The following is a 26913-nucleotide window of genomic DNA, read 5'->3' as shown; positions in this document are numbered from 1 at the left end:
TCATGAGAATCTCGGGATTCAAATTTTCAAATGCACCCATTTAAATGTTTTCATCCTAAATCTCAGGATAGCATTTCTTCTCTAATAGAATTTCTAATTTTTACATAGGAAACATATCAGAGCTCTTGGTTGTTTTTTATAAGGCAATAAAAGCCCTCATTGCCTGCGCTCCTATATCATTCCTAGGAGAACCAACATCTATTAGACATGGCCTCAGATCTGTTTAGGTCAGGGCCCAGAGTTTGTCATTCTTGTCTTATTGCCCATGACAGTGGGCAATTCAGTAACCTTTATAAATCTGCATGTTTATGGAAAATCTTGGGTATTACTTTCAACACAGTTTATAGGATGAGATTCTCTTCATACTTTGTTATAGAGGTCTTAGGACTTTCTCAGGACTTTGCCTGAGTTATTTGACCCCAGTATGTCATTTTCTTTCTTCATGGCTTTACCAGTTAACTAACTTTGTAATTCTCATAATTCTAATTCAAGCGTGAGAGCTATGATGTGTCAGGTGACCACTTCCAGCTGTACCTCATCTTAACCACAAGGGAGAATCTTAGTTTCTGATGTTGCAGCATACCAGTTGTCACAAATCCACTGGCTACAACTGAGCCCTAGTGGCCTTCTGACAACTATGGTCCTAGAGTCTCATATCCTATGGATCTTCCTGTTAAGGCTCACTTCTGGTATCAACTGTCCCTGACCCTCAGGCCCTGAGATTAGTATTTAAGTGTGAGCAGTTTATTTGGGATATAACCTAAAATGTGACTGCATGGTGAAGGAGTGGGAAACTGTGACAGGAAAGGGTTAAAAACAATTCAAGCATACATTAAATGAGTGAGGACCATGTGAGCAACCAGGAAACAATTGTACCATGGCCTGAGAGACACTGTCAGACACCTCACAGTTGTCCCATGAGAACTGGGGAAACTGTGAGATGTATTCACAAAACATCTCTCATTGGTGAACAATTGCTTCCAGATGTATTAACTTTCTCTTTCTTCCAGCCTATTCTGTGAATGTGCCAAGCACACTCCTGTAAAGTAGAAAGGCATTAGTATATGTAGGATTGGTCACCAGTACAACAGAAGATGCATTTGCATTTAATTGTTGCCTTAGCGTCCATTTTCTTGGGAACCTGGATACAGTGGTTGCCGATATCCCACCCTATATCCCCTTATCCCACCTGAGTTCAGTGGCAGCTCTGGTAGACAAGTTCCATTCTCTGACAGTTTCCTACTTTAAGTGTTGTATCTCACTTCTTTTCCTGACAGCTTTCTCCTGCACCATGGAGGAAGATTCCAAGGTGTATTTCACATGACTTCTTATCGAACCTCCGGGGGAGAGCCCCAGTAGCCCACAGTGGAAACTTGCTCATTAATATACTCTTTTATGTGCTTCCAGATAAACTAACCCCACCTAAATCTTGGTCTTAGCATCTGGTTTTGGAGTACTCAGATAAGATAGTTGGTAATAGGATGTTAATTCTACAAAATTATAAGAAACATAAAAATATAAAACCCAGTAAATATAAAAGAATATTAGATTGATCAATTTGACTGTAATGAAATTTAAGTTTTTTCTTTTCACACAAAAAACCAACTTCAAAAGACAATCAGTAAATTGGAACAGCTGCCTTTTGTCTCCAGACTGACCAATACACTTAAAACACGTTGATCTTTCTCCAGGTGTAATCAGATTGTATTCATGGCTCATGCTTCCCTGTTTCTGTGGCTCCACTAGAGGCCCTTTTCTTCTTGCTGTCATGGGCTGGTACATTGTTAGATTTTCTCTTCGTGTATTCCTTGAATATATCAAAGGGATGACCACAAAATGACAGCACACAAGTATAACATGTAACACTTCACAAGGAAATCTCTTTCCAAAAGTATGGTGTTTAACCTTTATTGAGAAAAAAATTGGAGTTTTTCAGGGCATGAATGGGGGTGGGGGGAGGGTGGTAAGCAGCATTTTGGGAATGAGAATCACATGTACAGATGTGTGGACACGACACAGCCAAGTGTATTCAAAACAGATAATAGAGGATATACAGTGTTCAAAACATAATGGATAAGGATATAAAAAAGGTTATTTGACTCAATTTATAGAGTGTCATTTAGAAGTTATCTGGACCATATATAGAGGGTACCTAATTAGATATATATTTCTAAGAAACAGAGTTCCAAAAACACTGAGAATGGACTGAGGAGGAGGCAGATTGGAGACAAAGAGGCTGGTGAAGGATAAGAACCAAAGGGAGTGCTATAAATGCACACTATTTCAAACATTCAGTCTCCAATGTTGAGCAGGAGCTTCAGTGGCTTTAAAAATAGGATAAAGGTTTATTTTTACTTTTCCTAATTAATTTCATACAATTAATAATCTGTTTATGTTAATTATTTCTTTCAGATTTTGTTTATTATACCATGTTCTACATGTTTGGATAAAACTGTGCAAAACAGATAAAAACAACCCTGCCCTCATAGACAGTATATTCTGGTATTCAAAGAAAATACCCAAACCACCAAATTAAAACAAAGAATTAGAGTATATAAACTTGACTAGAAAACACAGAGGGAATAGGGCAGAAATTTTAAATAAACAAACAATAATTTGTTTATGCCTTAACCAGAATTTCTCATTTTGGGTTACCAAATAAACCCAAGAGTTTGGGTGGGACAAGCAGTATTATCATCTTTCTTTTCAGATTTTGGAGGAAAATGTTAGAAAATTTAAGCAATTTCCCCAACTTTATTACATCTCTTTTGATAACAGTTGGTGTCACTACAGGGAACCCCATCCTGCACACATCCATCTTCTGGGCACTGATGGGATGTCCCACTGCACTACTCTGGACATTCATTGACCAGAGTTCATTGATGGTATGAATTTGCAGTCTTGACTTGTTCTATGTTTATCATTGGGAAAATATTTCCATGATTTCAAATTTCAGTCCCAGTCAAAAATCACATAAGCACCCAGCTGCTGATAAATGGTATCCACTAGAGGACAACAAGAAATATATCCTTTGCACCTTTGAGAAATTACTTTGGGAATAAATTGAGAGGCAGAACTCACCCCTGGGTCTTTACATGTCTGTCACTTAGCTTTCCTGCGAATCATACATGCACTCAGGAGACACAAAGAGGGCCATCTCAGTGAAACTGGAGCTTTATTGGCTGCTTACACAATAAACAGTAGCTAGGAAAATGTTAGAAATTACCTTTTCTTGATTTCAAATCAAGAAAAATATTGGCAGTTTTCAAATATTGGTGAAAAGGAAGGTCTTCATTTTTCTGTAAACTGTCAGAAATGTGCTCAGTTTCAGGCATGTAAATAAACTAAAATGTTATGATGCATAGGATATTAAATTAGAGGCATTTTCTTAATCTGAAGTGTGAGCCTTGATCTCCTTAGGGCCACAATGGTTTTGAAGATATGTAAATAGAGTAGCCAACAGTAGAAGCAAAACAGACAAACTAAGAATCATAACTAATGGAAAGAAAACTCCTTTTCTGGCAGCTGCTGGGCCACTGTCAACACTACCTCCATAGCCTCTATATAGGCAGTAGGGTGGGGACCACCCATAGCCACAGTGGCAGTGATGTTTGTTATTGCAGATTCCCTTCATGTTGCAAGTCTGAGGCAGGCAGACTTGTGACAGGAGAGAGAGACTGACACACTTCTTGTGTATGCAGATCTTTCTTGAACCACACACGGTGCCATCTTTCACTTCACCAACATCAGGTGTGCTCATTTCTAAATGATAACTTATACCCCAGCAGGTGACACCATTTACATGAGTGTGCTGCAAAGCAGAGCGATCTCTTAAATGGGGAATGTCTCCCACATTCTCACACTGAACTCTCCCACAAAAGATATCTGAGCTATTGCATTTTAGGTATGCTGTCCCATTTAGACCACAGTGGCCAAAACGGTTTCCCTGGGAGTTGACCTCTTCATAGCAATTCTGAGATGCACTTCTTGCACTTTTACCAAAGATCTCCCTGCACTGTTCATCATGGTTATTACATCTCTTTTGATAGCAATAGGCATTGTCACTACAGGGAACCCCATCCTGCACATATCCATCTTCTGGGCACTGATGGGATGTCCCATTGCACCACTCTGGAAGGTCACATTCATTGACCTGATGTCTGCAGACTTCCCCTGATGGCATGAATTTGCAGTCTTTGCAACAAAGCCCAAAAGCACAAGTAGCACCGGTCCTCAGAGTGCAGTTCAAGAGACAACAGGGATCTTGTTCGCACTGCTTTATAGATCCACAGTCACATTCCTCTTCCCCTTCAACCACATTGTTCCCACAGCGCTTCAGCATAAAGACTTCCCCTGGACTTGGAAGATTGTGCAGACATGATCCCTGGTTTAAAGTGGTCTTTGTAAAGTCTCCATAACTACAATTGGTGAATCTCTCAGCTGGCACTCTGATAGCATTCATAATGCAACCACTTTGCCCACATAAACAGAATTCTTCATCATGCAGCATCCCCAAAGTATGGCCTAACTCATGGGCCACAGTGAGTGCAAAAAGAGGCCAGGGGTCTCCTTGGAAATTATTAACTCCACAGTCAATTGGAGGACGACATATTCCTGCAACATAGGCTATACCAAGTGCACTTATAAGTGAATTTTTAATGAAAATATGTGCAGCATCATACTGTAGCTGTGAAAGACCGATTTGCTTCCACCGAGCAAAATCCTCTAGAACCTGTTCTATGCTTATCATTGGGAAAACATTTTCATGATTCCAAATCTCTATCCCAACCAAAATCACGTAAGTGCCCAACTGCTGGTAAATGGAGTCCACTATGTTGATAACAAGAAATACATCCTCCTGCACTTTTGAGAAGTTACTTTGGGAGTAAACAAAGAAATTTTTATCTACTACCACAACCAGTTCCAGAAACCATGAATGGGTCCACCAGTTATCAGTAGAAACTTGTTTGAGAGTTGTTGTCTCTGCCTCTTCAAGTTCCAATTGTTGGTGGACTTCCTTCTGTGTTAAGGCACATCTAATACGGGGGGACTGAGTCTCATTAATGTTGATCTTATAAACCAGGTGTTCAAATGTGGCAGAGTGCCTGATGGGCTCGATTTCATAAGCAAGGTCATTTATCTGTAGCATTCCTTGAAAGCCTCCAGAACAGGTACTGAGGGCAACCAGGGACTCAGGGACCCCCTGCACATAACCATGATAGTAGCAATCATCAGGAACAAAAGGCTGATCCTCCTGCAGGGCACTCTGATCTGAGTAGGTAAACACCCGTAGGTGTCTGGAAACCAAGAGCTTCTTGACCCTCATGTGGACAATGTTTCTCCAGCCCCCAAACTCAATGCTATAGGAGAGCCAGCCTGGAGCCTTTGCACCTCTGCCCTTGCTGGTCAGCTTCAAGGGGACCACCACTTCTGGGGAGCTGGAGTGCCTAGCCTGGGACAGGCCAGAAGGGGATTGAGATGCCCCAAGCCAGAGGAGCAGGAGAATGACTCTCATGGATGCCCTGATTTCAGCCGCCTCCATTATGAAGTTATCTGTCCAGAGAAAATGAGTGAGATACTGTGCATCTGGCTTATCCCTCTGAGCTGGTCATTGTCTAGAGTTGCCCTATAAGGATCTGAGTCCTGACAGAGCTGGCCATCAAAGCTGCAGTGCTGAAATTGAAAATAAAAAGAAGGGTAGGGAAGGTGATGGGATGGGGTAAGGAAAGTGAACGAGAGAAATAATTGAGTGGTGAAAAAGTGATTAATGAATCACAAAAATGCTTTGGATTTGCTTTTGATAAATAGGGGTGGGAAGTTGGGGTTATAGAAATGAGGGGTATTGGTCATATGTTAATGATTGTTGAGGTTGGATGATAGATAGTCCAGTTTTCATTTAATCTGAGAAGACTTGGTTAGGACATGGAAATGATGCCTGACCCACTACCAATGATCTTCTGGAATCTGAATTCATTTCTAGTCAATACTTCCTTTCCCCGATTCAAATTTCTCTGTATCATCTGTCTGTAAAGCTTCCCCTATGACTCTGGCTGTCTTTTTTTTTTTTTTCCAATGACAAAGGAAGAGAGAGAGAACCAAACTCAATCCTAACCCCCTTCACAGAGCTCCCTGTATCTACTTATCTTATTAAACTTGAGCTTCAACAGATTTTACTGCTTTCTTTAAAGGCCACCCTGGAGAAATCCAATTCTCAGAAGCCCTGTGTACCTCATGGGCCAGAGCCTGGGTTCCTATTCTCCATAGCCCACAAAGTTATTTGCAAACCATTCATCCTGCTATATTTGACTCCATTAATTTTTAACCTTTCTTTCTCCCTCTTTTATTATCCACTCCCTATCATTCTTTTTTTAATTATATTTGATTCATTATGCTATTACAATTGTCCCAATTTCCCCCCCTTTCCCCCATAAACCCAGCATACCCCACTCCCTGAGGCTATTCCCCCCACTGTTGTTAATGTCCATTGGTCCTGTGTATATTCTTTAGCTACTTCATTTCCTATACTGTGCTGTACGTTGCCATGGCTATTCTGTAACCACCTATTTGTACTTCTTAATCCCCTCACCTCTTTACCCGTTCCCCACAACCCCATCCCATCTGGTAACATCAAAAATCTCTCCGTGTCCATGATTCTGTCTCTGTTCTTCTTGCTTGCTCAGTTTGTTTTTTTAAATTCGATTGTTGATAGATATGTATTTTTGCCATTTTATTGTTCCTAGTTTTGATCTTCTTTTTCTTCAGTAAATTTATTTACCATTTCATATAATAATGGTTTGGTGGTGATGAGCTCCTTTAGTTTTTTCTTATCTGGGAAGCTCTTTATCTGCCCTTTGAATCTAAATAATATCTTTGCTGGGTACAGCTATCTTGGCTATAGGTCCCTGCTTTTCATGACTTTGAATATTCTTTGCCATTCCCTTCTAGTCTGCAAAGTTTTTCTTTTCCTTTTTTTTTTCTGGGGGGTGGTGGTGGTGGTTTATTTATTATTTGTTTATTTATTTTTATTGTTGCTCAAGTACAGTTTTCTCCATTTTCTCTCCCCCAACTCTCCCCACCCCACCCATGCCCACCTCCCAGCCTCAATCCTATGCCAAGTTTCTTTAGATAAATCAGCTGACAGTCTTATGAGAACTCCCCTGTAGGTAACTATCTTCTTTTCTCTTGCTGCTTTTAAGATTCTCTATCTTTAATCTTTGGCTTTTTAATCATGATGTGTCTTGGAGTGGGCATCTTTGCATCCACCTTGTTTGGGACTGTCTGTGCTTCCTGGACTTGCACATTTATTTTCTTCACCAAATTAGGGAAGTTTTCCTTCATTATTTTAAAAATAGATTTCCAATTTCTTGCTCTTTATCTTCTCCTTCTGGCACTCCTATGATATTACTGTTGGAATGCTTAAAGTTGTCCCAGGGGCTCCTTAACCTCTCCTTGGGTTTTTTGATTTTTAAAATTGTTCTTTATTGGCATTAGTGTATCCTTTATTTCTGGCTGAATCTTTTTTATGCTGTTGAGGCCCTTACTAAGTTCCTTGAGTATCCTTATATCCAGTGTTTTGAACTCTGCATCTGATAGATTGCTTATTTCCATTTTGTTTACTTCTTTTTCTGGAGTTTTGATCAGTTCTTTCATTTGGGCCATGCTCCTTTGTCTCCTCATTTTGTCAGCCTCCCTGTATTTGTTTCTATGTATTAGGTAGAGCTGCTAAGAATCTCTATTTTGGTAGCATGGCCTAATGTAGTAGGTGTCTTGTAAGGTCCAGTGGCACAGGTTCCCCTCTCACCCAAGCTGGGTACTCAAGGTACCCATGTGGGCTGAGTACACCCTCCTCTTGTCATTGAGCCTTGACTGCTGCTGGGTGGTCAATGGGAGGGATTTATTCAGGCCAGTGAGCTGCAAGGATGGACTGGCTGTGACCACTGACAACCAACCTCGGCCTTCTGTGAAGAATCAGCTTTTCAAGGTCAGGGTGGTGGTGCTCCAGTGTGGTCTGTAGCTGTCTAATGGGTGCACAGGCTCTGGGGCTTCCTGAGTGGTGCAGGCCAAGATTAGCCCCCACCTGTGTTCTTCCTGAAGCCACCCTGCATGAGTTATAGAGCAATCTGCAGATGGCTGCTACTTGTGTTGGGTGTGGAGGTTCCCAGGCAAAGCCAAGCTGTGAACCTAGGCAGGCTGCTGCTAGTGCTGGGCTTAGGGCCACTTAGCAAGAGGTACAGGGGGCTGGGGGCTTACTGAGGCTGGTTGTTGCTTGTTTGAGAGAATTTAGGAAGTTGTGAGGCATGAGCCACAATCAAATACTAATATGGAAAAGCCACAGTTAACAGCCTAGGTGGGTGGAGCCTCAGGGGATCTCCAGGGCAGGGCAAACAATGTTAGGACTCTGAGGGAAGGGCTCAGTAAAGGAATAGTGGCCTCTACCTGCCTTTCTGTTTGGGAGAAAGCTGTTCCCTAGCTCTTGCTTTGATGTCAGACTGTCACTTCAATTCCTCACCATATGCCACTGGTGCCTTTCAAGCTGCTACCCCAGTGCTGGAGCTCAGAGGGAGTAAGTCTGAGTAAGTCCATGTGTGAGTTCTTTAAGAGAAACTGCTTGGAACTCCAGAAGTTTCTTCTACCAACTCAATCCCCACTGGTTTTTACAGCCAGAAGTTATGGGGCCTCACCTTGCTGGCACTGGAACCCTGGGATGGGGGCCCTTGTTTGGGGCCGAGATTCCTTGCTCCTGAGATATCCCTCTGAATTTTTATCCACAATATGTGGGTGTAAGATCAGCTCATTCAGTGTCACCATGTCTCCACACCTCCTACCAGTCTGGATGGGTATATTTTCTTTAATTCCATAGTTATCTGACTTCCATTCAACTGTATTTTTGACCATTCTGAGTGATGGTTGTTCTTTAGTTTAGTTGTAATTTTTTTGAGGTTATGCAAGAGGGTGAGCTATGTTTACCTATACCTCTATGTTGACTGTAAGTCCAATTGCCTATCATTCTTGCATAAACTTTGGTCTTTGATGCCTGACTGGTAGACTTTATCTCCATCAATATCCTACCTTTATCATAAACAACAATAGCAAGTATAGACAACTCATCTGAAAATCAGAAGGATTTTTCAACATTTTTCAACCCCTCTAATTCAGCTTCAGTGTACTTTAGTTTACCCACCCACAGTCATAATCTATACTATGTCATCATGAAACAAAGCAAAACCAAACCATTACTTACATCCCAAGCAATTTATCAATAATTTTAATCATTTCAGCTCTCCCTTACTCCTGCTATACCTATTTGTCAGACTCAGAGAGAACCCAAGTACTTTTTCTGTCTTTCATCATCAGCCATTTCTCTCAGTCTTATACTTTGTCTTCAGTTGTGTTCCATATGAGCCTAGGTGACCAGTTCCACCACTTCAGCCACTTTATGCCCAACCTTTAAATCTCTGAAGCTCTACAATAATACTAATTTACAAAGCAAACAAAACTGGTTTAATTCTGCCATATACTTTTCCCACTAATATGTTTGTGAAAATCTTAAAAAGGGAATGCATAATCAGAACTGGAAAGTTTAGTGCTGGCTCCCCAGCCTAAGGGTTGGAAACAAGATGTCTGCTGATATTCCAAACCTTCCTGTGCCATGTTGCTCTTTTCTTTACTTGCTCTCCTGGACATTACATTCACACCACCCCGCCCCCCCACCAATATGGAGTTTCTCATTTATGTATAGTGTCAGGAGTCAATACATTCTCATTACCTTTCCATCATAGAGTTAAATAGTTAACCATGTAGACTTCATCTTTTTTTTCTAACATACAGTATTTAAGTTTTCAATTTATCCCAGATTTGCAATGTGGATGCTGGTAGATGGGGAAGATTTGTTTCACTCTGAACAATATCCTTAATATTAACCTGTCTAAAGAGCTTGGATCCACATTAGCACACTCCATTGTGAATAGATATGCACTTTATTTCAGGGTCAAGTAGCTCATAAGAGAAAAGCAAAGTTCACACACACAAATTCAACTATATGCATATATATAAAAACTTCCAAGGACAAAGATCTCTAAATTGGGTAATATGCTCTGTATCTCTCTTGATATGTTTGTTACTAATACAGAGTGGCAGTTGTGGATGGAAAGTTGGAAGGGCTAAGAAAAAATATAGTGTTGTGAAGAAGGCTAATAAGCTATATTAACCATGTCATATTATTTTTCTTATAATTCATCTTGAGAACAGGCAATAATAGGAAAATGCTTCAAAGAATCTTTGAGTCATACTTTTTGCCCTCATTATATTATTCCTAAGACCACAGAGACCCAAACTTGTAAAGGAACATCAATCTACCATCAATAATGTAAAGTTGTGCCATTAAAAATCCATGTGCTCTAAAGTTATTGAAATCTGAGAGTAGACAACAGCCCTCCTCCATATGTTTTATCAACTCTTCCTTTCCTCACAGCTGTTTCAAATTTCTCCAGACCTCTGCCTTCCCATATCTCCTCTTATTATTTCATGTTCAATTGCACTGTTTTTCCATCTGTCACTAATGTAGACTCATTAGCAAGTCATAGAATCAGTTTAATGGTCACAGCTGCAGGTTTTTCTTTAAGGAAATTGAATAAAAATATCAGAGGACATTTCTAGGAATTCCTTAGCAACTGTTACCAAAATTTGTGGGGTGTCTGTGTGTGTGTGTAGCCACTGGAGCACAACATAAAATGAATTTCTTACTCTGGAATACAGCAAAAAAAAAATCATATATCTATAGAGAGGTCAAATTCAAATTAAAAAATGGCTTCTAGGATTTTCACTAGTACAAACCAATCCAAATCTAGCCATTTCTACTTCCCTTCTACCACACTCCACATCCCAGTCTCAGTGGGAAAGTGACTGTCCCCCAGATTCAGATAGTAGCCTCTCATCTTCTGTTCCAAGGTCATATATTCTACGTGATTGAGGACGGATCCTGTCAATTTTTCCCACTTTCAACTCTTCTCTCTCCTATTTTACTCCTCTCTAACTGGCAGTTAGGGTAAGCAATTCATTCTGTTTGCCCTGGACAGTCTTGGTTCCTGGCTTTTAAACTGCAAGTCCTGCATCCCAGCAACCCCTTCAGTCCTGGGACGGATAGTCACCCTATGCATGACATCTTACCCAACCCATGCTCAAGTCTCTCTCATTCTTTTTTCTTTTAATTTATTTTTTTATTGATTATGCTGTTACAGTTGTTCTATTCCCCCCCTTCATTCCCCTCCACCCTACCCCCCCCCGTCTCCACCATTACCCCCCTTTAGTTTATGACCATGTATCTCAAGTTCTTTAGATTCTATATTTCCCATACTATTCTTGCCCCCCCATCTATTTTCTATCTACTGTCTATGCTACTTATTTTCTGTACCTTCTCCCCCCTTCTCATCCTCCCACTCCCCTGTTGCTAACCCTCCTTGAGATCTTCATTTCTATGTTTCCACTCCTGATCTAGCTGTCCTTTAAGTTTGCTTTTGTTTTAGGTGTGGTTGTTAATAACTGTGAGTTTGTTGTCCTTTCACTGTTCATGTTTTTTTTAACTTCTTTTTCTTAGATAAGTCCCTTTAACATTTCATATAATAAGGGCTTGGTGATGATGAACTCCTTGAATTTGGTCTTATCTGAGAAGCACTTTATCTGTCCTTCCATTCTAAATGAAAGCTTTGCTGGATAGAGTAATCTTGGTTGTAGGTCTTTGGATTTCATGACTTGGAATACTTCTTTCCAGCCCCTTCTTGCCTGTAAGGTCTCTTTTGAGAAATCTGCTGACAGTCTGATGGGAACTCCTTTATAGGTGACTGTCCCCTTAGCTCTTGCTGCTTCTAGGATTGTCTCCTTCATTTTAATCTTGGCTAATGTAATGATGATGTGCCTTGGTGTGCTTCTTCTTGGGTCCAATTTCTTTGGGACTCTCTGAGCTTCCTGGATTTCCTGGAAGTCTATTTCCTTTGCCAGATTGGGGAAATTCTCCTTTATTATTTGTTCAAATAAGTTTTCCACTGGTGGCTGTTCCTTTCCCCCTTCTGGTACCCCTATAATTCGGATGTTGAAGCATTTAAAAATGTCCTGGAGGTTCCTAAGCCTCTCCTCATTTTTTTGAATTCTTGCTTCTTCACTCTTTTCTGTTTGGCCATTATTTGCTTACTTCTGGTCCACTCCATTGATTTGAGTGCCAGTTTCCTTTTCATCGCTATTGGTTTCCTGTGCAATTCCATTCATTTCAATTAGTTTCGCCTTCATATGTTTGTCTAATTTGTGGCTATAATCAACCAGTTCTGTGAGGATCCTAATCACCAGTGTTTTAAACTGTGCGTCTGAGAGTTTTGCTATTTCTTCATTGCTTAGAATTTATATGCTCTGGGGCTTTGATATCTTCTTGAGCTGTTTTTGGTCTGTTTGGGCCTGTTAAGTATGAGGAGCGGAGCCTTGGACTCCAAGGTCGCTGTATGGGGGTCAGAGCGGGGAAATGGTGGTCCCCTCTGCTGTTTCTTGCAGCTGGGTGAAGAGCAGAGCCTTAGGTTGTTCACTGGGGCAGAGCCACTTAGGTCGCTGGATTATGATGCTGTATGTGGAGGCGGGGTTAGAGCAGGGAAATGGCGGCGCCCTCCGCAGCTGTTTGCTGCTGGGGCTGTTGGCTCTCGTCCAATCACCCACTCCCTCGCTTGTCTGTCCACACACAAATTCGCGACCACAATCAACCCACAGCCCTGCTCCCTCGCTGCTTCCCTGCGATTGCTTGCTGAGTTGCCCACCAGGTCCAACCCTGCGCCTGGATTCTGCGCACCTGAGTTCGTCTGACCGAGTTTTCCTATGCTACCCTGCTCTGCCAGCTGCTGGTTTCGCCCCTCTTACCAGTGAGGCTGAAGAATTTGTTGTTATCAGACTTCCGAAAAGTTGAATTTTCTGTGTTCTGGCTGTGTTTTCTGTTGCTGTTATTTAGTTGTCTCTAAACTTGGTTGTGTGAGGAAGCACGACGTCTCCACCTATGCCTCCATCTTGGCAGAAGTCGAGAATTGGCTCTCTCATTCTTGAAAGGAAAACAAACAAAATTAAACTTCATGTTCTCCATAATATTCTGGCTACCAGCTTGTTCATAGAACCAAACTTGATGAGTTACTTACCAGTAGAAGAAACAGTAGTTCTAATGGCCTTTTCTTATTAGATGGTTTGTACTACACTTACCAATGAGCAAAGATTGGTAGTTGAGACCTCACATAACAAAAGGAAATATAAGCCCACCCTCTTTTGTTTCTCAGGTGACTAAGTTCTAGATTTAGCTGCTTAGCAACAAGGAACTTTCACTTCCCCAGAAACAGCTGGCTCTCAAAAACATCTTGCTCTGGCTTCACCATTTCTATACAGATTTATGTCTTGACTTCAATATAATTGGAATTGGGTAGCCTCCTCAACTCCATCCTATGTCTTCCTACTGTGTAGAAGGACATTTCTGCTTCATAATGTTGCTCATGCTAATGCATTGGCCTAGGCTGTTAATCACTTTTCACTTTGGACTACATTATAATAAACTTCTAGGTCAAGATCAGATTTTACATCCAGCATCAACTCTCTAAATAATCAAGACAACATTGATATCTGCAATTCCCTTTTAAATTACCATATTCAATATATTTTAATTGTATAATTTATTACTTTGTTATTTAGTTTTATGTAAAAGTTTTAAAAATTGCATCTCCTATTAAACAACAATGTTTTTGAGAAAAATATGATCACAATGGTTTGGGAGACAATTTATGGTATAGTATTTGGCAAAATGTATCATCTATATAAGTATCACATAGAATAAAGACTAATTTAATAAAATATTAACTCTAACTCTGGGTAGATTCTGTTCTAAAGAAATATAAAATCATGATCCTAGTATAGTTCCTGGAACAAAGCCAATTTTCAGATACAGAATCTGTTGACTAAAGAGATGGGTGGGTTCCTAATAGGAAGGACATATCAACATTATGACAAATATGTACTGTGACAATTATCCCAGTCTTTTCCCTAAGAAACCAATAGCCATTTTCTTGGGAGTCTGTATGGCAGATAGATAAATATTTAGTTGAGACGATTGTTGGATGTAGTATCTACATTGACATGGATACCCAGAACTCTAAAACATCATCATGGACACTAACAGTTTTAGAGTTGTTTTAGAGTGATGTTTTAGAGTTCTGGGTATCCATGTCAATGTAGACATGGTGGCAGCTTTTGGACATTGGTCAATAAGTGCAGTCCTACCTGACTTAGAGATTATACTGGGTTCAGTAGTATTCAGCCCAGTTCCCAACCGAGGTATGTGATTGGGATTGACATCTTCAGCAGTTAGAATAACATCCTCATAGGGTTCTTGATGTCATCATTACACTAGAGGTAGAAGCTCTTAAAAGTGCATCTACCCCTGGCCTGCAAAGTGAATCAAAGACAATATTGAATTCTGGGAAGAAAGGTGCCTCCATTAAAGACTAAAAAAGGTAGCAGTGGTTTTCTCTATCAGATCCCACTCAAATCACCAACCTAACCCCTACAGAAAACATGAAGATCCTAAAGAATGACTGTAGATTGCATCAAGCTTTACACAGTAGAATCTCATATTGGTGAGTCAGGTGTGCTGTCATTGCTACAGCAAATTAACATAGTCTCAACTGCGTTCAGCTGTTAATTTAGTAAATGTGCTAATTTCTATTCTCAGAAAACAGCATCATAAACAACCAGGATACATATGGCATGGATAAACATACTTATTCATAGTTTTCCCCAAGTGTTGTATTCACTCGTCCCTCTTACCTTTGTCCTGTAACTCTAGGCTGTAATGAATCTGCCTTGAATATCTGGCACCAGTTGGAAACCACTTTCAAAGAACACACATGTTAGGCCTTACCACGACACCACCACCTTTCTAGAAGTTATGGCCGATAATCCCAATGATCAATGCCATTGACAAACATGAAATGGACTGGCAGACCATACCCATCTTCAGGTTGAAACACTTATTTCACAACTTTGGACAGAGCATGATCACCAAAGACAAACCACACCTACTGGAACTTATGATACTACCAGTTAAACAGCTTGATGGAGACAAAAGTCCCCTCACAAGTGCCTGCCAGAGAGATCAATAGCAGATATTGGAAAACTGGAGATACAGAGAGGAAATGGGTTTCAGGGCCTACGGTTATCAGGCTTTGGCAAATGCACTACTCAGATGGAAACAAAATGATTCCCCTCCTAGGAAGACCCTCTCTGGTATGAGAAATTGTTTTTGAATGAGCGAAAAATAACTGCTTAACAAATGACCATCCAACCTCGACTGTACTTGGTGCCAGGTATACATGCAATGACATGTTTGACAGGGGCAAATAATGAGGGACTCAGACCTGTCATTGATGAAGATCCAGATCAGTTGACCAGATAAGCCACCTGGACAAGAGGTGCTGGCTGTGAGCACTCTATAAAGGATGGACAAATGACCATGTCACTGACTGGTGACCCTATTGATTCTCTACTGCTGCATCCTTCTCCAGCATTTGTTGGCTGCCCTCTTCTGGACTCTGTGTTTTCAGAAAGAGATTTGGTCTGAGGTCTGAGGCATCTGAATAGCACGAATGTACTGCACCATTTATTAGAGTCTGTTCTGGTGCACTCTTTCTATTTCTGAGTTGATTGCTTCCTGTTTCCTTTTCTCTACATTTTTGTCTCTTCACACATTTCAGTCAGTCAGTTCCACCTGGCACTTTATAGACTAGTTGTGCTTAGGCATCTCCTGAAATTTTATATACGAGAAAGATACTATGATATGAACAACCAGAGGCCTTGAGAAGTACTATATCAGTGATGAATCGCTCCTTATGTGGTTTTACAATAAAGATGCAATGTCAAAGTCATTATATTTGTGATAACTCACCTTTAAAATAACCCAAGAGAGCAATGAGATAGAGTTAGCATGTACAAAGTGCCAAATATGTTCAGGGCCCTTTTTAGGTGCTTTGTTTTGATGATCACAAATACCTGGAAGAATACATTTTATCTCTCACTTTCATAAATGACCTGTAACCTTGAATCTCTGAAGACATAAGACTTTGTTTATGATCACATACCTAGCAGGTGGATAAACTCCTGCTGACTTCCCTGTACCTAGAAACAGAATTTTTTTATCTTTGTACTGTATCTGTCAAAGGTCTTGTTTTTAATGCTTCGTTAACCCTGGCAAAGAAATGAACAAATGGCAAAAAATCTACAACATAACCACTTGGGGGTAAGTCCAATAAACACTTCAACTCATGGATATCAGTGCAAAGAAGAATTGCTAATGGTCCTCCTATGAAACATTAGATTCCACATCATCGTAAATAAGTACAGATCCTCTTGCTAGTAAATCTAAGAGTTCCTAGTATCTTCCTTAGGATTGGTGAGAATATAAACAAACACACATATGAGGTTAAATGGATTGCAACACACAGACCCTTTTTACGTTGCCAAGTCATTTTATTTCAAGATGACAGCCTTGGAATAGCTGTGGGACGGTGGCATTATCAGAGTGACTTTTGATCATTTATTTCTCCCAGTAAGTATCACTGTGATTTTTCCTCCATTTTGTACATTCTAATTGGTATTTATTTAGGACAAAGGGATTATTATTGTTCAACACTGTTTTCTTCTGTATTTATGTCCATAACATCTTGCAGGTACATACAGACACCAGCAAGCAATGAAAGTAACATAAGAACAGCACGTACAAACATGAGAACTAGTGCTTTGTTTACACTAAGTTTTACCCTGGCCCGAGGAAGCACAACTTTGTCAGGTGGAGGGCCACTATTTACACTAGCACCTCCTCCTATCTCAGCACAATCTGGTGGTTTCCATCCTCGCTGACAATGGCATTCTCCCACATTGTTGCATACCCCTCTGAAATTGCATTTACTGATATTACAGTCATAATTGAATTGTTCATAGAAAGTACACTTCTGGTCACGACAGTATTTTCCAGGTCCACATGATGCACCATCCACTACAAGCCCAAAATTTGGCACTTCTGTCCCGTAATGTGCATCATATCCAAAGCACTTTTCCTGTTGAATATCTTGTACTATTATATCACGAAATGTAGTGTGCTCACCTCCACCAGGAATTTCGTCAATGCCACTACAGTGCAACAAACCACAAAAAACGTTTTCTGGTTCACATTTATAAGGTCCTCCCTCCTCCTCGATGCACTTTCAGGCCACAGTTTCCAAATCGATCACCTTTTACATTCAATTTTTCATAGCATGCTGGTGACCCATCTTTTGCTCGCAGGCCAAAAAGGGATCGACACTGCATATCACGGTCAGTACAGTTTCCTACCCTACAAACGGCTAATGGTGAACACGGGGTTCCATCTTGGACATAGAAGTCATTGGGACAATTATGTGTTTTCCCGTCACAGTATTCGGGTAGATCACAAACACCTCTCGCCTGTCTGCAAATCCATCCAGGTTGAGTATATTGACATCCTGTGCAGCAAAGTCCTTCATTGCATTGACTGCCAAGGGAGAGGACACAATGGGTCTCACAACATTTGTCACTAACACATTCTTTAAGTGAGCCACAGTCACATTCTTCATTCTGATTTATGATCTTGTCACCGCAACGAGGAGCTATATACGGGAAATTATTGTATGGTGTATATTTCCCACTCAAACAAGAATCGTATCCATGAGTCCATTTATGCAGAACCTCATAAGAACAATTGCTCATCACATCTAGAAGACCAGGCTCAGGGGCCATGACACAGTTTTCTCTTCGAAAACAGTGACAGCCAGGTGTATCATGTACAAGGCCGAAGTTATGCCCTAGTGAGTGTGCTAAAATAGTGGCAGCTAAAAATATGTGATATTCTGCTACACATACATATACTGCTCCCCAGTTTGGGTTGCACATTGCACCATGGTTAGCATAATAGGTGGATCCTGCAACTTTTTCTCCTGTAAGAAGCACTGAAGTATCATGAAAAATGTGAGTATACAAGTTATAATATTTCCACAAGCCAAAACTCTCTACCGCAGATTGAGCAGACGCCACGTCCTTGATAATTACGTAATCACGTTTATCCCATATACACATCACACGTATCAGAATATCCAAATGATTCTGTTGAAAAATGGTATTCACTATGTTGTTAATAATCACCACATTCTCTATTATACGTGTCTGATTTTTGTCCCGTTGAAATAAAGACTGGCTAACTGTGTAGTGAACTTTTAACCTTTTCCTATGTGGCCACCACAAATGCACTGGACCTGCTCTAGAAGTTTCAGCAAGTATTGCCTCTTCATATGCTAGATTTGCATCTTCTCCTTCTATCTTACACCCTGCAGACTGTGAAGATTGTTCTTCTGACACAAGCAGAGAAACCACATGCTCAAATTTGGTAGAAGTGTCCAGTGGTTTGATTTCATAAGTGAAGTCATCCACCTGCAGCATGCCACGCAAACCCCCATAGCAAGTGTCCAGCGTGCCCATGGACCCAGGAACCCCTTCCAGGTAGCTGTAGTAGTAACAGTTTTGAGGCACAAAGGGGTAGTCCTCCTGCATGGCACCTTGGTCGTTATCTGTGATAACAGGAAAGTGTCTGGGCAGCAAGTTCTTCTTGACCTTCATGTGAATGACATGCCTGTGGCCCCTGAAGTGAATCTTGTAGGAGAGCTGGTCTTGTGCCCCAGCACCACTCACCTTGTGGGACAGCTTCCTGGGGATCACAACTTCAGAGGAAGTGAAGCGCCATCGAGGTAGGGCATGGGAGCAGCTGACCTGGGACAGGAGTAGCCAGAGCAGAGGCAGCCAGAGAAGACCTGTCAGGTGAACCTGAACCCAGGCAGGCCCCATGAGTGAGGGAGCTTGTGAGCAAAGAAACTGATGTCAAGGGGGAGGAGGGCAAGATTAATGCAGAAACAGCAACTTTCCCAAAAGTGTAGTCAGGAGGAGAGCAGGGGCTAGTGGTTTGGCAAGCCCAGAGGGGTGGAGGGAGGAGGGGGATGCTATTACATAACAATGGTGCATTGATTAGGTGAGGCTGTGCTCAGTGATGTGGGGATCCTGGGAAGAAAGGGCCCCTGGTCTCTTGGAAAAGACACAGGGAAAGAATGAGTGGACTTGGTGGCAATTTGAAGACACTTACTGGCTTTCGTCCTCATGCCTAGAGGGCGTTATAGATCAACATGAGATTAAAATAGAGAATGCTGAGGACAGTGCAAGCTTCTCTTTAGAGGAATCTTGAGAAGAGAATTGGATTCTCTCATACTGTATAAAAATCTAATGGTGTTGGGGCTGAAAGGTGGAAAGAAGGTGTCAATAGGTGTCCTGAGTAGAAAAGGTAGGATGTATACTAAAAATTTCTTGAGTGAACCCAATACCGACCCTGTTTCCGGGCAATTCTAGTCAGAGGAAATTACCCGCAGAGACTTGCATGTGAATGTTCATAGCAGCACTATTGATGAATTTATCCTACCAAGTGGAAACAGACAGCCAGTACTTAACAGACAAGTGGAGAAACAAACAGGTGTATTTGTCCAGTGGAATAATCCTCAGTAAATGAGTAGGAGCTTCTTTTTGTTTGATGGGGGGACAGATTTCCACTACATGTTTCATTTCATTTTTAAATTTATTGTTGTTTAGTTACAGCTGTCCCACCTTTTCCTCCATTGCTCTCCCTGTTCTGTCTCCCTTGACTCCCATCATCAATCCTCCTCCCTTGTCCATGCCCATGAGTCCTCTGTTGGTGTTCCTTGGCTTGCCCCTTTTTCTTCTTTCCCCTGTTATCCTCCTGCCCTCTGGTCACTGTCAGTTTGTTCTTTATTTCCAAGTCTGGATCTATTTTGCTCATTTGTTTGTTTTGCCAATTAGGTTCCACTTCCAGATGAGATCACATGGTATTTTTCTTTCACTACCTGCGTTATTTCTCCTGTTCCATTCATGCTGCCACGAAGGGTAGGAGTTTTTCTTTCTTTCTGATCTGTAGTATTCTTTTGTGTAAATGTACCAATTTTTTGATCCACTTACTTACTGATGGGCTCTTAGGCAGTTTCCAGCACTTGGCTATTGTCAAGAATGCTGCTCTGAACATTGGGGTGCATAGGTTCTTTTGAATTGGTGATTCAGTATTATTAGGGTATACTCCCAGCAGTGGGGTCCCTGGATGAAAAGGCAGTTCCATCTTACTTTCTTGAGGAAGACCCATACTGTTTCCCACAGGGGCTGTACCAGTCTGCATTCTACCAACAGTACTAGGGCTCCCTGTCCTCCACACCCTCCCCAGCACTTGTTTGTTGATTTATTAATGATGGCCATTCTGACTTCTGTTAGGTGGTAGCTCATTGTGGTTTTAACTTGCATCTCTGTAATGACTAGTAATGTGGGGCATTTCTTCATGTGTCTATTGGCCCTATGTATGTCCTGCTTAGAGAAGTGTCTGTTCAGGGCCTTTGCCCATTTTTTAATTGAATTGCCTCTCTTCCTGATGTGGAGTCATGAGAGTTCTTCATATATTTTGGAGCTCAAACCCATGTCCAAGGTATTGTTTACAAATATGTTTTCTCATGGGGTTGGTTCTCTTTGTTCTCTTTCTGTTTTGTTGATGTTTTCTTTAGCCATGCAGACGTTTTTTAGTTTGATGTAGCCCCATTTGTTTATTCTTTTCTTTACATCTTTTGCCCTAGGGGATGTATTGGCAAAAATATTGCTGTGTGGAATATCTGACATTTTTCTGACTATGTTTTTTTCTAGAACTTTCATGTGGCATGACTTACATTGAAGTCTTTTATTCATCCTGAGTTAATTTTTGTGTATGGTGTAACTTGGTGGTCTGGTTTCATATTTTGCGTGTACTTATGGAGATCAGCCAATAGCATTCATTGAAGGGACTATGTTTACTCAATTTTATGTTTCTACCTGCTTTGTCAAATATTAACTGACTATACTGACATGGGTTTATTTCTGGGCTCTCTATTCTGTACCATTGGTCTATGTGTCTGTTCTTAGCCAGTTCCAGGCTTTTTCGATTACAGTGGCTTATAATACAGTTTCATATCAGGTATTGTGAACTGTCCTACTTTGTTCTTTCCCCAAATTGCTAAGGCTCTTCAGGGGCATATATGGTTCCATATAAATTTTTGAAATATTTGTTGTCTATCTGTAAAATATGTCAATGGTGTTTTGATAGGGGTGGCACTGAAGCCATAGATTTCTTTAGGTAGTATGGACATTTTAAGGATGTTAATTCTTTCAATCCTGAACACAGTATATGCTCCCATTTATTTGTGTCTTCTTCAATGTCTTTCTTCACTGTGGTATATAGTTTTCTGAGTACAGGTCTTTTACCTCCTTCATTAAATTTATTCGTACATATTTCATTTTGTTTGTTGCTATAGTAAGTGAGATTATTTTTTGATGTTATTACTAATTTCTGTTTATGTTATTTTATTCTTGGTAACTTTCTGATACCTGTAGGAACATAGATTGTCCCACAGACATCATGATAACAATGATGATGATGATGATGATGATGATGAAAATAAATCCAACCAAAGGAACTGAGTATATGATCTAAATATTATGAAGTTCTAGGATAGCCCAAAATCAGTTGTGGGAATAGAATTTATTTTTGTAGTTTTCTAATGTGGAAATGGAGGAATAGAGGAAACTTTCTGTAGTGAAGGAAAAGTTATATATTCTGACTGGGGTGTGCTATTGATTGAATGTTTGTGTCCCTGCCAAATTCATCAGTTGAAATTCTAATGCCCTAGGGGATGGTATTAGGAGGTGAGGCCTTTGAGAAGTGATTAGACAAGGAGGACAGAGCCCTCATGGATGGGATCTGTGGCTTTAGAAAAGAGGCCTCAGAGGGATCCCTCACTCCTGCCATGTGTGGTTACAGGAGGAAGGTGCCTTCTATGAACCTGAAAGTGGTTATCACCAGACACTGAATCCAAGGTGCCTGGAACTTGGACTCTATAATCTAGAACTGTGAGAAATCAAGTCCTCTTGTGTAGAAGCTACCTTATGTGAGGTATTCTTTATATAGCAGACCAAACAAACAAAGACAGGTCTGTGGTTACAAATCAAACCCCACGGGCTATTACTGGAGCTTGGTTCTTCTCACCAACACAGTAATGAAATACAGATCATTGGGGTGACCATGATCATGATCAGGGAGTCAAAATTGTATTAGCTCATCTTCATTGGGTAGAATAGGCCTGCAAAGACTGGCAAGAGAGTACTAGCATAGAGGACACAATAGGAGAGTGTAAACTGCACTACCTCAGTTCACTGGGAAGTCAGGAAAAAGGGACTTAGGGATGGGTTGAGTAGACGAGCCTGGGAAAAACTGCCAGATGCCCATTGCCTTAGACTTCAGGAGTTTTATGCCTGAGAAGAAAGGAATGGTACAGGTGAAGGGCAGAAAGGAAAGGGAATTGTGCTGGTTGCTCCCCAGAGGCAGAGCACTCAGGTGAGCTCTGAGTCCTTTTCTTGAGGGATTATCTGCTTTTTGCATGAGGGAACCTTAGGGGAGGTCTCAGGGGAGGATTTCAGCAGAATATTCATCAGTTCTCCATGTGTGCCTTTTTAGGGCCAAGATTTCCTCTGATTGGTCAAACGGCAGGACAGGGAGTCTTTACTCACTGCAGTGAGTCAGTCCTAGAGCTGCCCACCTGGTTTTGCTGCTTTTCTGGGCCAGGAGCTGAAATACACTGAGGCCTAAATGTTACCTCCAAGGAGTAAAGGCCAGGGGAAGAAAGGTTACCCAGGGTGTGAAGCTCTTGTTTTGCTAGTTTTGGCCCCTGCAAGGCACTGGGGCCTTCTACCCTGGTGACCATCTGCATCTGGCTATAAATGGCTCTTTCACTGTGTTCAGCTGTATGTGTTATGTTTCCCCATTCCACCTGCCAAGGAATTTTCCTAGTTTCTTGGTTAGAGGGTTCATAGGCAGGACATATCTCCATCATGAAAAATATATAGTGTAAGGATTCTTCCAGTCCTTCCCCTAGAAATTTACCACCATTTTCTTGAGAGTATATGATAGAAATAGAGAAATACCTAGAGTTGAGAGGATTTTTGGACACAGAGACTGCATGGATATTTATACTCTGAGCTCCAAAATTTCATAATTGATACTGTTATTGGGGCAGCTTCTGGACACCAGTGATAGTGGAGTCCTAGCTGACAAGATTACAGTGGATTTAGTGGTCTGCAGGCTGACCCAGGGGTCAGTTTCCCAAGTCCCCAGGAATATAATTGGGATTGACATCTTGGCAGTTAGAACAACATCCTCATCGAGTTCATGTGAAATAGAAGCTGTCATCAGCACACAGGCGGTAGGAGCCATTTACTGTTCCTCTACCCCACCAGCATAGTAAGTAAATCAAAGACAATAATGTGCTCTGGGTGATGAGGGGGACATATGTTCCACTACTAAAGACTAAAATTGCAGCACTGGTTGTCCCTATCAGATCCCCCTTTAACCCACAGTCTGGCCTGTATGGAAATATGTCAATCATAATGAATGATTGTAGGGATCCCAAAGCTCTCCCAAGTAAAATCTCTTAATGCAGCTGCTATCATTGCTAGAGCAAATTAACATGACCTTGGGTGCATGACATGAAGCCATAGATTTAGTAAATGAGCTCATTTCTATTCAGATCAGAAAAGTGTGTCAAAAAAAGAAAAGAGTTAGCATCCATGTGGCATGGACGACCAGTTGTATAGCCTCCAGGCCTCTGATTAGTCTCCTGCCTCTACCATAATATAATCTGAATAGAGCTAGACTGTCCAAATATCCAGAAAACATCCTACTTATTCATTACCTGAAGTGTATCAAGCAAACAAAACCAGGCAGACATGAGTTAGTTGGTTCATGGAGGTCTTATTAGGAGACTCACATTCCAAGGGTATAAGATATAAGCCTTACAAAGTTTGGGGGACATACCACATTATTGTAATATTTAGGGGTACAGTGCTTAAGGTCATGTAGGGACAAACCCAGAGTCAAAGCCAATTGTTTCCTCTTGCATTCCTTACCACAAGGACAATGGTGACTGATTTTTTGAGGCAAACATTTCCAAACTATGAGTCCTGTGCTGGCCCACATTCTGGATAATGAAGGTGGCCATCTTGAGTGGGACCTAAGGCAGGAGAGAGCTTTGCTGTAGGTCTTGGCCATGTTGTAAGCAGCCACCATCATTGAGGCCATAATGTATGTCCACCCCAATGTCTACTACCCTGTGGGGGTACCAGTCATAGGAAAGATGTGTTGTGAAGTCTTTGTTAGGCCTCCAAAAAAGAATCACAGCATCGGCTTGGAGTTTTCAAACAAAACCATGCCATTTGCCCAAGGAGAAACAGCTGTAGGTTTGTACCCAGGTTGCTATGAGACTTGCTTTTGCTAAACTCCCTCACCCCGAGTACCAATTGGAGATGCTTAGAAACATGAAGTTTATGGCCATGTGGCTCCAAATGAGCATGAGCCCTGAATCATCCAGTAAAAGTTGGACACTTTTGCATCTACCAAGTCATGAAGGCATATGAATGTGACAGCAACTCACAGCAAGATCAAAATACAATATCGTGTATCAAGCTCATACAAAAGGATAAACATTGGTAAGCTATCTGAGCAGGTAATTGACATCACCATATCTCTCAACATGATTTCACCAGGATACTTCACTTGGCTTGTGTACACACCCACATGGGGGTTTTCCTCAAGCAGCTGAAGGGGTAATAAAATGCCCATGTATGGTGTATGAATGGGTAGGGTGGTATGTGGGTTCAAATCCAATATGGAAGATGACTGCACTACATTCCTCTTCAGGGATGAAAACAAATCACTGTGTTGGGCAGAGTCATGAACAACGCACTTGGTCTTTCAGCCTGTGTGAAAGCACAGGTGGCCCATGGCAGGTTTCTAATGACACCGAGTCAGGTGGCCAAGGGCCTTACCAGCTGGTCAGGAGCCTGGTAAGGACTGGAGAGTCAAAGAAAGGGTGTTCTAGAGTAAAGATACAAGGCTATACATAGAACAGTAGTCAGCAAGTGTGAAGATTTCTCAAGCACAGGTTCATGCCTACCAAGAAGCATCCATCCTGGAGGAGGCCCTGAAAAACCAAGCAGGGAAATGACTTGGCCAGTCAACATTAGACAAACTTCATTGTTGCCCACCCTGGAACTGAAGGGTGGGCAACAGGGACAGAGAAGCCATGGTGGCAGAGTGGGTGGCTACCTTTGATTCAATAGCACAGGCTACCACTTGCTAAGGCAGTGAATCAAGAAACTGCTGTCTCTCAATGTCCCCCTCTGCACCAACAAAGATCCATGTTGAGCTGCTGATTGGTCAGCATAAATTCCCTTTTCTGCCTGCAGGGCCTTAGCCAGCATCACTGTTGTGGGCTTATAGGAAACTGATCAGCATGGCAGTGGCAAATGCAGCCCAGTACTGATCTGGAAAACTGATTAATGTGAGGTGGCACACAGGAGCCAGGTGTGCTGATCGGCTTTCCCATGGGGAATCAGGTCTGCATTGTACCTAGGTTGCTATGAAACTTGCTTTTGCTAAAATTCCCTCACCCCGAGTACCAATTGGAGATGCTTAATGTATATCTCTGAAGCAAGCCCCTAAAGTCTGTGCTAAGATGTCCCAAGGATGAAATGTAACCAGATCAATCATTTTAATCATTCCCTCGAATATGCAACTTTTTTCCTTTTTTGATATGTGTAAGAAGTAATCAGTTAACTACATCTAGAAATAAGCAGAAACTTCCTTGATGTAATGTGACTGGAAAGCAAAAACAGCCTGTCCAGGCAAGGTTCCGGGCACTCTCCTGTTGAGAGAGTGTCCGAACCATCCCTTTTTTTCCATGGGACTCGGTAGTCCATGTGAATTTGTGTACCGCATCCACAACACACAGGCTTCGGAGGGCTACATTCTGCACCATGGGCTTACTTATGAAATGTGTGATATTTAAACACAGAATCCCATGACTTGATATGTAAACAGAGAAAGCTTAAGGGAATGAAGAATAGGAATGGGCCCAACCCAATGAAATACATAGTTACATCACATAACAAGTATTTGGTAGCAGCTACACTCATAGTGGGCTGTGAGGGCCTACCAAAGACATGGCCAAATGCCAGCCCAGTTGCAGTGCTCTGCAATGGTAGAGTGCCATCCTTCAGTGTGCAGTGTGTATGTTAGTTCAAAGACTGCTCTATGGTACTGTGTATCTGCTACATAGAACAGACAGACAGGATCAGGAACCAAAGAGGAGGAGTTGTGTGGTCCCACACAGGGAGTCACCAATACTCTTAGTGATCCACTGGTGGTTTCTCTGCTTGCCCTCCCTGCACCTGTGTGTCCTCCAGGGTTATAGGTCTCAGCCCACTGGGAATGCACTTTAACCAGAGACACAGCAGGAGTCCCATTGAACTACAAGCTACAGCTGTCATCAAGGCACTTCATACATCTTGTGTCCTAGGACAAACTCCTGTAAAGAGGATCTACCACTTTGGACAGAGAACCAATGGACTCTGAGTAGCAGGGGGTGGAAAGGGTGCTGAGTCTTAGCAGAGCTATGGGGGGTTGTATGTGGAATCCAGGTGATTGACTTGGGAGCCACATGGAATGCCCTTGGGCAATGGTAACTATGAATGGACTTGTGCAGCAAACTTGACCTAGAAGGCCCCAGACTCTTCGAGTAAAAAGGAGCAAAGATTTTAAACAAATAATACAGAGAGTCCTCTCACTTCACCTTATCTTCCCTCTACTCTGTCCCGTTTTCTTTCTTTTCGGCTTAACACTTACCACACCCCATGACTACCTAAAAATACCACAAAGCTACA

At 41.6% G+C, this 26913-nt stretch overlaps 1 protein-coding gene across 1 annotated transcript; it reads right to left on the bottom strand.

Moving 5' to 3' along the window:
- Positions 1 to 3388: 3388 nt before the first annotated feature.
- ADAM21 (ADAM metallopeptidase domain 21) lies at positions 3389 to 5542 on the bottom strand. Its single transcript, XM_037126849.2, has one exon. The coding sequence runs from the start codon at positions 5540 to 5542 to the stop codon at positions 3389 to 3391; it is 2154 nt and encodes a 717-aa protein (XP_036982744.2).
- Positions 5543 to 26913: the final 21371 nt, after the last annotated feature.

Source organism: Artibeus jamaicensis, unplaced genomic scaffold (assembly GCF_021234435.1).
Source record: "Artibeus jamaicensis isolate MK-2021 breed Jamaican fruit bat unplaced genomic scaffold, CSHL_Jam_final contig_851, whole genome shotgun sequence".
In the NCBI taxonomy this organism is placed as follows: Eukaryota; Metazoa; Chordata; class Mammalia; order Chiroptera; family Phyllostomidae; genus Artibeus; species Artibeus jamaicensis.
The sequence above is the reverse complement of the archived record's forward strand: the minus strand, read 5'-3'. Positions and strand labels throughout refer to the sequence as shown.